This window comes from Zootoca vivipara, chromosome 10 (assembly GCF_963506605.1).
Source record: "Zootoca vivipara chromosome 10, rZooViv1.1, whole genome shotgun sequence".
In the NCBI taxonomy this organism is placed as follows: Eukaryota; Metazoa; Chordata; class Lepidosauria; order Squamata; family Lacertidae; genus Zootoca; species Zootoca vivipara.
The window spans coordinates 12,051,941-12,069,478 of NC_083285.1; the positions used below are offsets into that span (position 1 = coordinate 12,051,941).

The 17,538-nt window shown below is 40.3% G+C and overlaps 1 protein-coding gene across 2 annotated transcripts; it reads left to right on the forward strand.

Annotated features, from left to right (window-relative positions):
- ZBED4 (zinc finger BED-type containing 4) lies at positions 1 to 15,545 on the forward strand. 2 transcript variants are annotated; one of them, XM_035128117.2, is made up of 4 exons: positions 1 to 121; positions 6,137 to 6,188; positions 7,386 to 7,547; positions 10,271 to 15,545. In XM_035128117.2, the coding sequence occupies exon 4, from the start codon at positions 10,628 to 10,630 to the stop codon at positions 14,126 to 14,128; it is 3,501 nt and encodes a 1,166-aa protein (XP_034984008.2). In that variant the 5' UTR covers positions 1 to 121; positions 6,137 to 6,188; positions 7,386 to 7,547; positions 10,271 to 10,627; the 3' UTR covers positions 14,129 to 15,545. The 2 variants fall into 2 exon arrangements, with proteins under 2 accessions (XP_034984008.2, XP_034984009.2); XM_035128118.2 differs by having other exon boundaries at positions 7,386 to 7,494.
- The last annotated feature ends 1,993 nt before the right edge of the window (positions 15,546 to 17,538 follow it).

Below are 17,538 nucleotides of genomic sequence, written 5' to 3' on the forward strand. Positions count from 1 at the left end.
GAGGGGAATCGGCGTCGTTCGGCGTCGCGGCGGCAGCGGGCGAGGCGAGACAAAGCGGCCGGGGAGGCGGGCCCGCGTCGAGTCGCTCCGCGCGGGAGAAAGACGCGCCTCGGCGGAGGAGGTGAGAAAAGGGAAGGGTTCGGCGCTCCGTGTGTGTGTGTATCAAGGTAGTCATAGATATTTGTGTGTGTGTGGGAAAGCGAAGCGCCTGTCTCCTTAGCCTCCCCACCCCCAACCCCGCGCGGACTCCTTTCGGCCGGCGAGGGACGCCTTCTGGCCCGTCGGAATCCTTCCGCTGGGACCAGGCCCACCCACCTCAGGAGAGAGACACGGCACGAGGGGGGGGCGCCTTTCAGAGGCCGACACTCCCCCCCAAAAAATAAGCGTGCGCCGGCCTTATTGTCTGTGAGGAGACCCTGAGGGGAAGAGAGAGAGAAACTCCATTCACACACTTAATTCATTCCTGGGCCTTGAGGAACAACCCCCCCCTCCCAACAGCAACGTTTTATGCCCTCCCACTCTCCCTCCCCCCCCCAGTGCCGGATGAGGAAGGGCTTCTCTCCCCCCCCCCCCAAGGTGCTGGGCCGCCGCGCGTCCCTTCCTGGAGCGTGGCTTTGTCTGCCCCTCGGTTCGGTTCCTCTATCAAGCCTTCCACACACACCCCTCCAGCAACAACCACCACCACCACCCGCTTTGAATCCTCCTTCCCCTGGGAAACGCCCGTGGAGTATGTCACCCCCCCACCCCAAATGTTATCAATTTGATCCATAGGGGTCTTCGGCCTCCCCACGAAAAAATATTTCAGACACACACACACGCCAAGTTGATGGGCATTGCCATTCAAATTGATGCATAGGGGTCTTCAGTTTCCCCACAAAAAGAATATTTCAGACATACTCCCACACCCTGAGTTGATGGCCATTGCCATTCAAATGCCATTCAAATTGATCCATGGAATCAATTCGTTTTTAAATGCTTTTCAGGTTTACACATTTCACTAATTTTACACTCATTTTAACATTTCAAAGCTTGGCTTCCTTCCCCCTCTTTCTGCTGTTCCTTAAATTTATTTTTAATGTTTTCTGCATATCCAAATTAACTTAATTTGCTCATTTGTTCATCTACTTTAAATATATACTCTTTAAAAGCTGCAAGTTATTACAATAATCCTGCCAGATCCATGGGATCAATTACATGGGGCGGGGCTTACCTGGCTGCCTTCCCCCAATATTTTATTCAAGTTGGCACTCACCCACACTGAACCAATGCAATAGTCCTCTTTGCTACTATGTTTTTCCTTGGGTGGGGGTTTCCCCGGACACACACTTCGTGGGTGGTCCCAGAGTGCTCTTCCTCCACCCTCCACTTACTGGAAGAGGAGGTAGGTGGGCTGACAACACACCTTTTCTGACAACAAGCTTTGCCCCGCCCACTTTGCAAGCAGTTTCTCTCCCCAACCCCCAAATGACAAATGAGGGACCCTTGTGCAGAGTCTAAGGCAAAAGGTGCTAAGCTCTATTGGGCTAATCCTTTTAGCTTCCCAGGCAGAGGGGGAGGCACTTCCAGGGATTGTTTCTACCATAGGGATGGGAAATTTAAGGCCACTTCCAGCTCTCCAGCAAATATATGCATCTGTGCAGTCATCACAGACCTAGAGCATACAGCCTGTGGTGTTGTGGTTTGAGACTGGTTTCTTAACGTCTAAGCACTTCTTCTCAAGTGTTGGTTGAGGGACCCTGTAATTTATTAAATCACCCTGATGCAGAATAATCAGAGTGTTAATAGCCATTCTGACCTTACAATTCAATCCATGGCATCTCCAGTTACAAGTATCTCAGATATCAGGGGTGGGAGAGACCTCTGCTTAAGACCTTGGAGGGTGGCTGCTTGTCAACATAGGCAGTGGATCAATGGACTGAATTAGGGGCAGCATTGCACAAGTTTTTAATGTATGCACATGCACACTAAGGGGCAATTCAACCCCCCACTTCAGCCCCCACATGGAGGTTGTCATAGACCACTTCCCAATGGCAGCTCCATGGTTTAAACATTTATTATATGTCATCCTAAATGCATGAGGTTTCTTCATGCAACATCTTGCATCCATACAACCACTAATAATTGCCTGGAGTTGTGTATGTTTCAGCCAGATCGTGGACTGCGTAACTTTTTAAATATTTGTTTGCTGTTTGGAGAGTTGTAACAAGAAAGTGTTTTGGTGTGGGGGTTTTTTTTGCAACCTTCGTGTTTCATTTAAACTTGCCCTAAGAGAAATTGAGTAGCTGAGGGAATCTTATCGATCCAGCTTGTGTTAAAAAACAACAACACTGCTGGGGGAAAAATCTTTGTTTACTAATTTCTTTCTTACTAAAGTTGTTGGTCTTAGGGATTCAAAACAAAAATCTATAATAATAGCAGTTGTGTTTGGTTTTATTTTCATCTACTGGTAGAGTTTAGCCTCGTAATAAACTTCCCAGACTTGAGTCTATGGTCTAGAACAGCGTTTCTCAACCACTGTTCCGCGGCACACTAGTGTGCCGCGAGACGCTGGCTGGTGTGCCGCGACGTGCGGCGACGAGAAAGGCGATTTGCATTGTCACGTGCCTGGCGGCCGCCAATACACATCACTAACCTGCCGGAAAGCAATATTTCTACTCCTCTTTCCCAAAGCTCAGTGCAACATCACTGACCCGCTGGAAAGCAATATTTGGCAAGTGTTTCTTACAGTCATAATTATAATATAGGGCGGCACAGAGTTAAATTTTTTAACTTTTTTAATGGTGGTGTGCCTCGTGATTTTTTTCACGGAACAAGTGTGCCGTGGCCCAAAAAAGGTTGAGAAACACTGGTCTAGAAGTCAGGTTCAACTTGTTTCCTGATCAAGCTGTGGAACTGCTTAATGATTTGGCTTGATAGAGACTAGTATAAACTGTCCCTCAAACTGAATTATTTACTGTGGTGTGAGGACTTTGGTATTTTGAACTACAAACCGTTTTCCATTTTAATCATAAATTAAAATAAAGAAGGAATAACCTGATTGTTCTCCTTTTCCTTTCTTATATGCCAGATCATTGCACTTTTGCACAGGATGCAAAGTTTGCAAGCTTGATATGCTTTGTATAATGTGTGTGAAGCATTAAAGTCTCGTTTCTTTCCATCTCATAAGTGATACTTAATTGCCTGTGTTTCTAATGTCTGTATTATGCAGATATCATGCTTTTGAATGCATATCTAATGTGCAAGTATTACAGCTCTTTTAAGTGATTTAGAAAGATGTCCAATGCCATTTTTTAAGGAAAAAAGTATAATGGCTCATATACTGGGACCTACAGCTGTTGGATTCCAACTCCCATCAATCCCAGCCAGCATCAGTGATTGGTTGGGGAGATGGAAGCTGTAGTCCAACAACATCTGGTGGCTCCTTCCTCTAATATCATAAGCAGAACCATAGAAGTCTGAAAAGCTGTCTTATGTAGGCAAACTAAGGCCCAGGGGCCAGATTCGGCCCAATCGCCCTCTAAATCTGGCCTGCCCACGGTCTGGGAATCAGTGTGTTTTTACATGAGTAGAATGTGTGCTTTTATTTAAAATGCATCTTTGGGTTATTTGTGGGGCATAGGAATGTGTTCACCCCCCCCATATAGTCTGGCCCCCCACAAGGTCTGAGGGACATTGGACCCTTGTAGTAGGAGCTGCAATTGAAATATGGCTTCCTTGCGAGTAGTCTTGGTGAGAAACTGGAATGCTGTCCTGTGGCTCATCAGTGTATATGCATCCTATGTGAGTACTTTCTTGAATCAGGCAACTTAAAAAATATTATTATTTTTAGCTTTTGGAATGCATGAAATATACAAGTAGAACAATAATTATTATATTCTTTGCTTCCATTTAAGAGTACATAGAATTGTAGCCTAAATTTGAAATGAGAAACTAGTTAATTGTAACTAAATCAAGTCCCATTTTTGCATTTCCACCCCCCCCCCAGATGTAAATCTCATTTTGTTCAATGGAGCTTTCTTGCAAATAACTGTGAAAAGGATTGTAATCTTAGCTTGACTGGTAGAGCATAAGAGCCCTTAATCTCAGGGTTGTGGGTTCGAGCCCCACATTGTGGGAAAGATTCCTGCCTTGCAGGGGGATAGACTAGATGACCCGTTTGCCCCTTCCAGCTCTACAATTCTATGATTCTGTGACTCCAGCTGGATGGAGTCCATGTTAGCAATTTCAGAATAATTACCACTACGGCCTCAGGTTTTCTATTCGGAATGATCATAACAGACCCCTTTTCCACCATGAGTAACAGCATACTAGGGTGTTGAGGAGTAACCACCCAGATTAGTGTTGCATATAGTTAGCAATTTGTTAACATTTTCAAAATAGGAACTTCAGCAGATTATCCATGTACTTAGGTCAGCCTTGTATGTAACAACTTGTCTTGTAGCCGTTGATGACCAGGAATTCAGTGCAAACAAGTTCATGTGGGCTGACAGAGGAGGAACAAATCACTTCATCCATCCCCTTTTCACCTTGCTCCTAAACCAACATGGAAATTAATTTGCAGGGTAGTAGCACAATCCTGTGCATGTCTAGTCAGAAATAAGTCATTTTTGAGTTCAATAGGCCTTACTTCTAGGTAAACTTATATAGGATTGCACCCTAACATTTGTGTACTAATTTGCAAGGCCGACATATGTTGATAGAAAAAGTCAGTTGTAAACGACTGAAAGCTCCTTCATCCATTGCCTCATAGACTTATCCTAAAACCCTGGGTAATGTTATATTTGTGGTGGGCTTACTCTCCTTTAATTTACAGAGACCACAGACTGAAAAAATGTTGATTTAAAAAAATAATAATTTTGCATTGTTATATATTTAGCACCTTCACCATCTCATCTACTCAAATTTATTATTTTAATCTTCCAGTAGTTTCTATTTACATCCCTGTAATTTTTGCAGAACAGGATAGTGTAGGCCACTTCTTCTTCTTCTTTGGTGATCACTCACAGCCGAGGAAGATTGTCTTCCATGAACACGGTCTTAACAGTGAGTCCTTAAGTGACTGTAGAGGCCAATTCTGGATCCACATGTCCTTCCATAGTGGGGACATAGGTTTCCGGGTGGGAGTTGATCGCGGTGAGGGTTTGCCAAGCGTGCCTTCCTCTTAGCGTGTTTCTCTCTTTCCTCCTGAGTTCAAGTGTCTTCAAAGTCCATGACACCTTTCGTAAAGGCTGTTCTCCAATTGGAGCGCTCACAGGCCAGTGTTTCCCTTTTGTCAGTGTTTATACAACATTTTTAAAGATTTGCCTTGAGAGAGTCTTTGAACCACACCCATAGTAGTTATATGGGTTGCTTTTCAGATTGGCTTTGAATATACGTACAGTCATACCTCGGGTTGAGTACGCTGCAGGTTGTGTACTTGCAGACCCGGAAGTGTTTACTTCTGGGTTCTGCCGCGCGTGCATGCGCAGAAGTGTTCTGCATGTGCAGAAGCGTTCCACATGCACTGAAGCGCCACTTGGGTTGAGTCTTTTCGGGGTGCAAACGGCACCCTGGAAAGGATTGGGTACTCAACCCGAGGTACCACTGTACTTGTGTTTGAAATTTGGAAGTGCAATATTTGTTGATGACAAAAATATCCTGACCAATTTAGAAACTATGAACTATGGGATGACATATAGCCTCCAGTATATATGTTCTTTTCCTGTCCATCTTTACAAAAATAATAATAAATACAAAAATTGCTGGAACAGTCTCTGGTTTCCAGTTGTGTACCTGTTTCCATTCTGGATCTATGCAACTCCATGCTTCATTGTGTTAATTTATAAATGATCTTTTAAACATTGCATATTGTCACAAAACGGGACAGTTGTTGTGTGTTGTTATATTTGTCTGATATCCAATTAGTCATATTTGGAGTAAACTCATTTGAATCAATGCATTTACATTTTAAGTGACTTGACATGGCAGTGGTGAAGGATGCATATTAAAAATTACAAAAATAAGATGTGAATGAGGTTTGATGTACTAGAAGTGACTATATGCAGAAAAGTGGGTATCTTTTGTACACTTGGGTCAAAAACAAAGGGCATGGATTAAGGTCTCTTCTTTTCATTCTCCCTCTGTCCTTCTCCTCCAGATGTGGAGATTGTCTCTGAAATGAAGCCAGGGGAAGACAATAGGCCAAATAGGTGAGTGCCCTGTAAAACATATTTATTTTCATTGACTTGCTACTTTTTCCATGTGAATTTATTATTATTTCAAAAAATATGTATCCAGCCTTCCCATATGTGCAGCTCTCAAAGCAGATAATGCTGATAAAAACAAGTAATAATACATAGTATCATTAGAAATAAAACTTCCAACAGCATCATTCAATTACAAAAGCAGCAAAACTAGAAACAAATCCCAGTAAGAGAACCAAGCTGCCTATCACCACAGAGGACAAAGGCATGTGGAAATAAGTGTTTAGTCTGGTTTCTAAAGGCAGGGAGGAAGAACAGTGGCTGGATATTCTGAGGTGAAGAATTTCATAAACTAGGTGTCATCACTGTGGGTGCTTTTCTTATGTATCCACCTGCTGTTCTTCAAGAAATAGTGGGAAATAGAGCAGGGGCTCTAAAAAAATGTGGGTGGGTTCATAGGGGTAGAGATGGTCTTAAAATATCCAGTGCCTAAAGTATTTTTAAAAAATCAAAGCCAGCATTTTAAAATGGACTTGAGCAGATTGAGATCAAGTGAAGAATGATGTAATCAAAGCATTGAGTTGCTAGCAGGCTGCTTTAAATCCTTTTGTCAAATTTTCCGTGAAAGTTAATTATCTGAATAAGTAGCAATGGAAGTGAAACTGCTATACTACTAATAATTTAGCATGGTTCTTCAAGAATTTTTGGTGTGCCAGTGTTGCAACGATACTTTGACGTCCAACTATATTAGGTGGATTCTAAATGCTTCACCATTTCCGTTGGAGCTTCTTTCTTAACTTGAAGGTGATTCAATTGCTCAGTTTTTGAATTCAAGTAATTGCTAATAATCTGAGTGATACATAGTTCAGACTCTGCAATCAATCATGACTTGTTGTGAGGAAAGTGCATTACAATAGACCTCTGTGTTCCCTTCTTCCTTTACCTGTACCAGGGGTGGGGTGGGGAATTTTAATACTTCAGGTGCAATTTTCATGTTTTGTTCAATTAAGCAGGAAGTTTCAAAGTTTTGAACCTCATTCACTGCATATGAAGGAAGAGGTTTGTTATTAGGTCTGAATTGGGTCATACTATCATTACTAAGAGAATGATGCCTGGATTAAAAAAATTATTAAACATACTCAAAAATAGTTAATGCAGAATAATGAGGAAAATATAAAATGAGTGTTATTTGTCTTTGTACAGGGTTTCAGAGAATGCAGACATCTTTCTTCAATAAATCAAAGAAACTGAAAAATTCCAAAGTTTGTTTATCCACATGGGCTTAATGAGAAGGATGAAGCCTACAAGATAGGTGAAAAATTACATAATGCACCAAACATTTTCAGATTACTACAAATTTGGGAGGTAAATTGAAACTTTTGTTTCAAAAAAAGGGGATGCATTTAGAAAATTGCAATTTAGAGGTTTTTGTTGGTCTTATCTTTTGTTGGTCTCTTGCTTGTTGAGGGGAAGGAATTCTGCACAGTTTCCTCCTTTCGTAGTAAGTGCCTGCCTGCTCTGAGCCAGCACTCTACTCTTTATGAATGCTAAAATCTATGGGAGTCAGCATTGTGAGAAAGTAGATTAAATGAAATATAAGAAGCTAGGGATTTTGGCTTAAATGTAACATGATTTATGCTAGAAAGCAGACTGACTTAGCAAAAAAATCTTGAAGGTGGGGACTGTTCAGTTGCAATGTATGGGTAGTCTGGTGTTTCCATGTGCTCCTGTCTCTAAATTGTCCTGTAGGGTATTTATGGATAGCTCTGCACTTTTCCCAATAATAAGTAAAATGTAGACTTTACAAGTATCATTGTTTGGAGTGGTTGAGAGTAGAATTGAACAACTCCCGGATTTATCACAACAATTAAGTAATGGAACCTTCTTTAAAGAACATGCATATTTTACCAGCTCTGCTATTCATAACTTCAAACTATGTATGAAAAAAAGGAATATCAAGGGGAAACAGCCCTCTTAATTAAATATTTTCATTCTTGGCTGATATCTCAATGAAAACAAACTTAAAAGAGGGAAGATTTGATAGGAACTTATCTGTTTTGTCAATTTAGCCTCACAGACAATTGGTGAATGTTTTGTGGCTAATAAAAACCTCATTAAATGTTGTTATTAAGCATTTTGATTATAAGATCTAATGCCTACTCATTTCAGTCAATATTGAAATTAACACTTGGGTCAGTATAAATGTCATTCCTTTTTTATAGTTGCTATGGACTAGTATATATGGTAGTATATTGGGACGCGGGTGGCACTGTGGGTTAAACCACAGAGCCTAGGGCTTGCCGATCAGAAGGTCGGCAGTTTGAATCCTCGCAACAGGGTGAGCTCCCGTTGCTCGGTCCCAGCTCCTGCCAACCTAGCAGTTCGAAAGCACGTCAAAGTGCAAGTAGATAAATAGGTACCACGTTTCCGTGTGCTGCTCTGGTTCGCCAGAAGCGGCTTTGTCATGCTGGCCACATGACCTGGAAGTTGTACGCCGGCTCCCTCGGCCAATAATGCGAGATGAGTGCCACAACCCCAGAGTTGGTCACAACTGGACCTAATGGTCAGGGGTCCCTTTACCTTTTTATGGACTAGTAGCAATGGAATACACTCCCATGAGTGATAGTTTCGGTACGGAAATTACAGACTGTTTTCATATTAAATGTATAAAAATTCTGGAATCTTTGAGAGATGCAGTTTAAAAAAACCCACAGAGTAGACCACAGTCCAAAGACATATCCTACCTACAGCTTTAGGGTTAAGCTTGTGGAACTAGACTAAAATACATGAACAGTTCCCCCCTTCCTGTGGTACTTATCCTCTTTTGTTTCCTGTTTGTTTGCCTTATTTTATTAGAATAAACCAAGTTGCTATGTTAGTGTCCATGTCTCTGCTTAGCTAGGGAGAATCCTGAGTATTATAGCAGAGAAATTAGGGAAACTGTAAACTAGATGGCCAATGTAGTCTCGGCACCAAATTAACATGCCGTGTCCATTCGCACACACGCCTCCCTCAAAAACCTACTAAAGGGGAAGCAGGAGTTGGGGCTGTTTCCATCACCTTAAATTATGGAGTGAGAGCAACGGCGGAAGTCATGAAAGTGGGAATGGTAGCATAACTTAGCAGCCAGCTTTCTGTAACTTAGACTGATCAATTTTTAACTCCTGGGACTGTACAAAGGCAAATTTACTGAATCTCAAATGATCTGTGCCTGAAAGGGAGAATGCTTGGAAATCCTATGTATTCATCTTTGTGCCCTACTTCCTTGTCCCCTACTGAAGAAGGGGAAGATATATGTAACAAAAAAATAAACAAATTTTGGATGGGAGAGAAGTGGGAAATAGATTGATTATCTGTACAGCAACCACAAAGTGACTCTACCTATTTCTCCATTCCTTCCCACAGACAAAAAAATAAGATAATGGTGTAAATGCCTGGTGCATTCCCTTTGTTCAGCTTATATGTAGATTTTTCAAAGAGTTTATCTGACATCTGTATGTCATAAGCCTAGTCTGCTCACTTATCATGGTTTTGAGTTATGTGTTGAATAATAGTTGTCGCTTATTTTTTCTACAACATTTAAGCTTAGCTAGTTTTCAGTAGAGCTGGTTAATTGAGTGACAGACAAATAATGGCTGGGACGAAAATAAAAGTGTGACTAAGGTGTTTTTCACCTTTCTTTCTCAAAGTTTCCATATATAATGTATGCCAAAATGCTTTTGAACAGGACGGTACCTGCACAGACAGCTTGCGAAATGTTAAAGAGTGCTCACCAAAAAGGCAGGGTTGATAACGGTTCATATCTGATATGATTAAGCTCTTGGATACATCTAAACTAGCTGTTTGGGTTCTGGCTGTCACATATACTTTCTGCAAATTTATTTTCAGATATACTCTGCATATAGACATTTTGTGGAATTAAGTTTCTTCTGAAATGTGTGTGTGTGCTCTTTTCTCTTAATTTATAAGAACAGTGATGTTTAATGGCAAAACGTGGAGGTAAAGTAATGATTCATTTTAGGCATATGAAGTAAGCTCAGTTGAATTGATTCAGTTACCCATTTTCTTTTTTATTTTCTTTTTTCTAGATGATGTGAGCGGATTGAAATTTGAAAAGAATATATACTTTTTAGAGGAAGAAACTCAACATGATTCTAATTATCCTCTCTTCAGGTTTTTCCCCATAACATGAAACATTTTGCAGCATCGCTCATCAAAAATAATACATGACCTGGAAATCTCAAGATCCTGGGGAGAAATGAGATTATGTGCATTAAACCACATGCTCTTTCATAAGTTTGTGTAATATACATTTCTTATCAAACTACAAATACAAACTTATGTTTCACATCCATCCTTTCGTATGACTTAAGAGATACAATTTAAACCCAATTCTAAGTATTCACTAAGTTATGAAGAAGAAGCAGAAATAACTGAGGTCCATCATGGATACAAATAGGTCAGATTCTCCACAAATTGATGATAATTTTATGATCGATAAAATCAACAGTTTAAAAGTGGAACCAGAAGATGATAGTAATTTTGCTTTAGAAACAATAGATATAAAAACCGAACAAGAGGACTTGAGACAGACAGATAGCAGTGATGAACAAGACGATAGAGAAAAGAATTTCATCCATAACAATTCAGGCAAATATATCTCTGCAGAAAATGAAGATGATTATGGATCTCTGTTTTCCCAGTACAGCAGCACCCTTTATGATGTAGCAATGGAAGCTGTCACACAGAGCCTTCTTTCAAGCAGAAATATAAGCTCCAGAAAAAAGTCTCCTGCTTGGAACCATTTCTTCATATCTCCTAGAGACAGCACTAAAGCAATATGTATGTACTGTATGAAAGAATTTAGCAGGGGCAAAAATGAAAAAGACCTAAGTACAAGTTGTCTCATGAGGCATGTGAGGAGAGCTCATCCCACTGTGCTCATTCAGGAAAATGGAAATATGGCGTCTATCTCTTCCTTTTCTCCACCTACATTATTAATCCCACCACAGCCTACCGATGTTGGAGATTTAACTAGTGTGCTAGCCCCCATAAAATTAGTTAGGAAAACTGTTTCCAAGATTCCATCCCCAGATCAAATAACTGAGGAATCTGTTCCTGTAGTTTCTACTGAAGAGATGCCTTCAGACATGTCACATCCTGAAAAGAGCAATAAAGAGGGCAGTGGTGGATTGTGTCAACCCTTTCCCAGCAACCAATGTGAAGAAACGGTGGAAAATGCAGCAGAGAAAACGGTCCAGGTTCCTAAGAGTACATCTGGGTCCAGAAGAAGGTCTGCTGTCTGGAAACATTTCTATTTGTCTCCTTTAGATAATTCAAAAGCTGTTTGCATCCACTGTATGAATGAATTCAGTAGAGGAAAGAATGGGAAAGATCTTGGAACCAGTTGCTTAATACGACACATGTGGAGAGCCCATCGTTCTATTGTTCTACAAGAGAATGGAGGTGGTTCAAGCATACCCCCTCTGTACTCTGCTTCTCCAACTTTGTTGCAACCCATACTGCCTTCAGATGGAGATCCAAACTCTGGGTCATCTCCTGCAAAAGTAGCTAAAGAACCAACATCTATATCGTCTTCTCCGGACAGAATGGCAGAAGAAAACAATTCTTCTCTTCTTTTGGGGGATACACTTATGGAGGACTCCTCGTTGTTGTCGTCATCTGAAGATATAGGTGAAGCTTCTTTAGTTTCTTCCCCTGAAAAAAGCCCTTTGATATTTGAACACGGCTCTGTTTTTCATCAGAATAAACGAATGATGCGAAAGCTGAAGTCGGAGGTATGGCATCATTTTTCTTCGTCTCCAGGTGACAGTCTAAAGGTTGTGTGTAGACACTGCAATTGCATTATAAATCGCGGGAAAAGGGGTGATGTAGGCACAAGTTGTTTGACGAGACATTTATACAGACGTCACCCTGAAGTCGTTGGGATCCAGAAGAGCTTTATAGATGTGAGTTTAGCAAATTCTCCTTATGCTACCTTGGCTTCTGCAGAATGTTCATCGTCAAAATTGACTGAGTTACCCACAATGGTTTCTAATGAGAAACAAGTCATATTTCCTGTCAGTAGCAAAAAGACCTCAAAACTGTGGAATCATTTTTCAATTTGTTCTGCTGATTCAACTAAAGTAATATGTATGCACTGTGGACGTACAATAAGTCGAGGGAAAAAGCCAACCAATCTAGGTACAAGTTGCCTTTTAAGACATTTACAACGGTTTCATAACAATGTCCTAAAACCAGATGCCTCCGAGCCAGTATTGTCCTCTTCTGCAAATAGTCACGTGCCACTGAGCACAGATCTGTTGGGGTCATCATCTTTCGATGAAACCAATGACAAGTTTTCTGACACTCACCCTGTTGCCAAAAAAATCACCAGTCTTGTAGCAGAAATGATTGCACTTGACCTTCAGCCATATTCTTTTGTAGACAATATTGGCTTTAATCGATTGCTTGAATTCTTGCAGCCTCAGTATTCGTTGCCTTCGCCATCTTATTTTTCTCGTACTGCAATTCCTGATATGTATGATAGCGTAAAAGAAATAATCGTTTCACATCTGAAAGAAGCTGAAAGCGGAGTAGTCCATTTTACATCGGGAATATGGATGAGCAACCAGACCCGAGAATATCTTACCCTTACTGCTCATTGGGTAACGTTTGAGTCTAGGGTTCGGCCGCAGTGTGAAGATTACCATTGCTCCGCTCTTTTAAATGTATCGCAGATTGATTGCGACTACAACGGCATCAGCATTCAGAAGCAGCTAGAATATTGGTGGGAGGCCTGGATTGCATCGATTGGGCTTCAGGTTGGGATTACTGTTACAGATAATCAGACTATAGGAAAGACTTTAAACGAAGGGGAGCATTCAAGTGTGCAGTGCTTTGGTCACACGGTTAACCTCATAGTAACCGAAGCTATTAAAAGCCAGAGAATGGTTCAGAACCTGCTTAGTATTGCAAGAAAGATCTGTGAACGGGTTCATCGGTCAGCGAAAGCAAGGGAGAAACTGGCAGATCTGCAGAAGGAGTATCACTTGCCACAGCACCAGCTGATCCAAGACGTTCCGTCAAAGTGGAACACATCCTTCCATATGCTTGAACGCCTAATTGAACAGAAAAGAGCAATTGATGAAATGTCTGTAGAGTGCAGCTTCAGGGAGTTAATAAGCTGTGATCAGTGGAAAGTAATGCAGTCTGTCTGTCACGCACTTAAACCGTTTGAAGTGGCAAGCCGAGAGATGAGTACACACATGTCCACTCTAAGTCAAGTAATTCCAATGATTCATATACTCAACCGGAAAATTGAGCTGCTGTTTGAAGAAACGATGGGCATCGATACCATGCTAAAGTCCTTAAAGGAAGCTATGGTGAGTAGACTGTCCTCCACACTTCATGATCCACGGTATATTTTTGCTACACTTTTGGACCCTCGTTATAAAGCTTCCTTATTCACCGAAGAGGAGGCGGAGCAGTATAAACAGGACTTAATCAGGGAGCTGGAAATACTAAACGCTACCTCAGAGGATGAGAAACCCGTTTCCAATGGCTGTGGTACAGGTTCATCATCTAAAAACTCTTACGGGGACAGTAATCTTTGGTCGCTTATGGAAGACATGAAAAAAGCAAAAGCTCCAAAAGAAAAGGCCAAGTTGCCAGAAGAGATGGTGCTTTTGTACTTAGAGGAAGAAGTACTTGAGCATAACTGTGATCCCCTAACTTACTGGAACTTTAAGAAATCATCTTGGCCAGTACTGTCGAAGTTAGCAGTTCGATTCCTCGGTTGTCCTCCAAGCATTGTCCCATCCGAGAGATTGTTCAGTACATCCAATGAAAACATCAGCTTTAGTCAGTCAAGGCTAGCAATGGAACACTTTGAGAAACTTATATTTTTGAAAGTAAATCTTCCTTTGATATACTTCCAGTATTGAACAAGCTGCCAGTCTAAAAAAAATTGTTGCTCACTGGGTAATTACTGTATTTGTAACTTGGATTGTTAAATTGCTCCAGAAGGGGCCATGTATGACATCTTAATCAGTGACTGTAGTTCCAAATTCTAGTTTTATTTTTAAGCTTTCTATATGTCTACATGTGCCTTATTAATAGTCCTTCAGGCCAGATATTGTATATATGTGTGTGTGTTTTTTAGTTCACATTAGAATTTAGACATGTCTTTGTCATGATAATACATAATTATGTTGGTTTTAATTGAGAATTGTAAATGAAGTTTTAAAACAGTTTTAATAGAATGGCAAAGAAAGAGATGTAAACAGTTCTATTATGTAGTTTTTTATTCAATTATGTAAAAACCATAAACCAGGTACTGTATATTAGTTGAAATTTGCTTTAATTACACAAAACATTTTGTAGCTGTCAGAAGAAAGCTGTACATAAAGGTGGAATTGAAGCCATCTTTCTATTTAGCAGGTTTTAATTGCAGGCCTAATGTACTTAAAGGGTAATGATGATATTCAAGTGTGATGTATGTGTACTAAGGGCGGCTATTGAATTAGTATTTGACTAAATTAAATTTAGAGGTATTACAGAACATGAGTTATACAGTAATCTATAATCTTGCCATTCAGTGGTCCCTATTCAGGTTTTTTTTTACACTGTAACTGAATTAGAGCTTGAGTATTTATAAGGTCTTTGGGATGTTTATTTTCAATTTTTTTTCCAATTAATGTTTGTTATTTAATACAGTTTATTGAAAGGTAAAATATAAAGAGTAGGTATTATGCTAAAGCCTTTTAAAATTGAGTGCAACAAGACATTCGATATTTCTTGGTGTAAAAATTAAGTCTTGGTTTCCCATGTAATTGAAAAATGTGCATGACATCCTCTTGCATTCCTGTTAAAAGAATATGATTCTCTATTAATATAACCCTTACAGTTTGGTGCCCTGCCTAGAATATTATATAGTAGATCTGACCCATAATTGACAGTGTCCATCAGGCAAATAAAATATTGTAGAACCCTTTAAACCTCTGAGGTCAGAATAGCCAGCATTTTAATTGTAAACTGTATGGTCTCAACTTTTTTTTTAATATTAAGATTTGTCTCCCCATTTTTTGTGCATTGATGAAATTCTTTAGGGGAAATGAATTGATTATGACCTTTAGGAAAGATGTAGTTTTGTTAAAATACTGTACCTCTGCCTAATTTTTGCATTTACTATGTTTTAGTGTATTTATAAATGGTGAACTCAGTTTCTGAAATTAAACCTCTTATTTGCAATTTTTAGAGTGAATTGAATTACCCTATTTTCTCTTTAGAGTGCAGTGAGGATTTCTGGTGGAAAAGTACTTTTAGGAATATGCAGAAGTATAGCAGGTGCACAGGCTTACATTAAATATGAATTGGGGGGGGGCACTTCTGCAATCTTTTGGTCAAATTTTTCTTACTTTCTTGTATTTTCTTTGGTCTCAGTTGGATTCCATTACCTAAACTACCAGTTGCAGAAAATGATGTATGTGACCTAGCAGTTGCATTAACAACATATAGTGGTTAAGTACTGGTTAGAAAGGTCAGTCTGCAATCACACATTAGAACACAATGCTGAAGAGCTGCTTTACTTAAAAACACACAAAGCCAAAACATTTTGCCATACAACATTCTGTTAATTCCATTCTATTCTAAGTGCGCAATATTTAGAAACACTATATAGACTAGAATGGAATCAATTTATGAAAAGAAATTATTTAAGAAAATGCATTGAAAACACTTCACTAACAGATGCAGGATAACACCTAAGGCAGATGAGGGTTTCATTTTCATACAGGTCTAAATTACGGCTGCTTTTGCCTAACTACAGGTTGTTTAATGAGCCCAGCTCTGCAAAGATGGTTTGTTTTCTCCCAATGAATTTGTTATTATAATATATTCAAGTTCTTACCTGCCCTTCACTTCAAGGTCCCAGGGTGGATTACAACAATATGAAAAGACTAGATTGTAAATTGTTTTACTTGATTTTTAATCAGAAGAATACAATGGGTCCTAAAAAATAACACTCTGGAGTCAAAGGCCAGGGTAAAGAGGTGTGTCTTCAGCATATGATAAGGTACCAGATACATGACTCTTGGAGAGGGAATTTCATAATGAATATCCTCTTCCACGCTGCCACAGAAACACCTTCCCCCAGACTGCCACCCTCAAACTTCTGAGAGTAGTGGAACCACAAAGAGGGGCTCCTCTGCAAATGTTAACACCATAGGGTCTGTAGGGAAGGAGGTACTTTTTAACGTGAAGCCATGGTTTGTTGTTGGCTTAGCTTATAGACCATGACTTGATTTAACAATGGTTTGGCATTATGTCTGAATCCTGTAACCTTCCTTAACTGGTTTGTTTGAGTGCTCCACCCCAGACGTCCACCAAGCTACAAAGGCACGAGCAGCTAGAAAACCAACCAAGATTTGGAGAAACAAGCCAACGCTTCTTTGATCTGTGGTTTGTTGAATAAACCAAGGCTAACCATGGCTTTCAGGGTGTAAAATTATTGCAACCGTAGGAAAAGCATCTGCCGGTGACCCAGCATCAACTTGAAGTGAGCTCAATGGTTTGCACATTTCTGCTGGCGTTTCTGACTTTGAACGCTTAGCATATGGTACTGGGAAGGCTGCTGTTTTAACAACAACAAAAATTGAGGACACAGCAGTCTTGATCCTGGCCTTCATGCTTGAATTATGTGATTCGTAAAACTGGAGTTTTGTTTATGAACGGAAAGATATTACCTATTAAAGTACTGTTTATTGAAAGTTGGAGTGACTGCACATACCAGGTATTCCCCAAATTGTGTGAAATACTGTGGGAACCGGCAGTTGTGGAAGAGGTAGGGTTTCCCCCCCAGCCGTAGCAAGGTCTGGTACAGTCAGCAAGGCTGCAAGTACCTGATAGTCAAGTTACAGTGCTGGCTGTAGGCTGTTACGATAGCACATAATGCTTCAATGTGGGTTACTACCTCACCTGCCCTAGTGAAACCAGCTGCTGCTGAATGCCTGAATAAATCACACACCAAGGAAGAACTATTGCGCTCTTTGACACCGAATAAAATTGATCAAATGTATGGCAGAGGAACTGCAGGACAGCGGGTGAACTGGTTTTGCAGGTTGGCATTTGATGCATCGAGATAAATTTCACCCTGCTCATGCTGTGCTAAGGCTACGCCCAAAATTATGAACCCGAGTGCTTAGCTCTCTGAATGAAAATGAAGTTTGTATGCATAATTTTAAGAAGCATCTTAAAGAATGCTTAAAGAATACAGAAATGCCTTTTCCTCAAAGGGGCAGTTCAATGTCTCCGCCAGCTGGTTTCAGGCTACCGGCACAATTGTTAAGTTGACTCG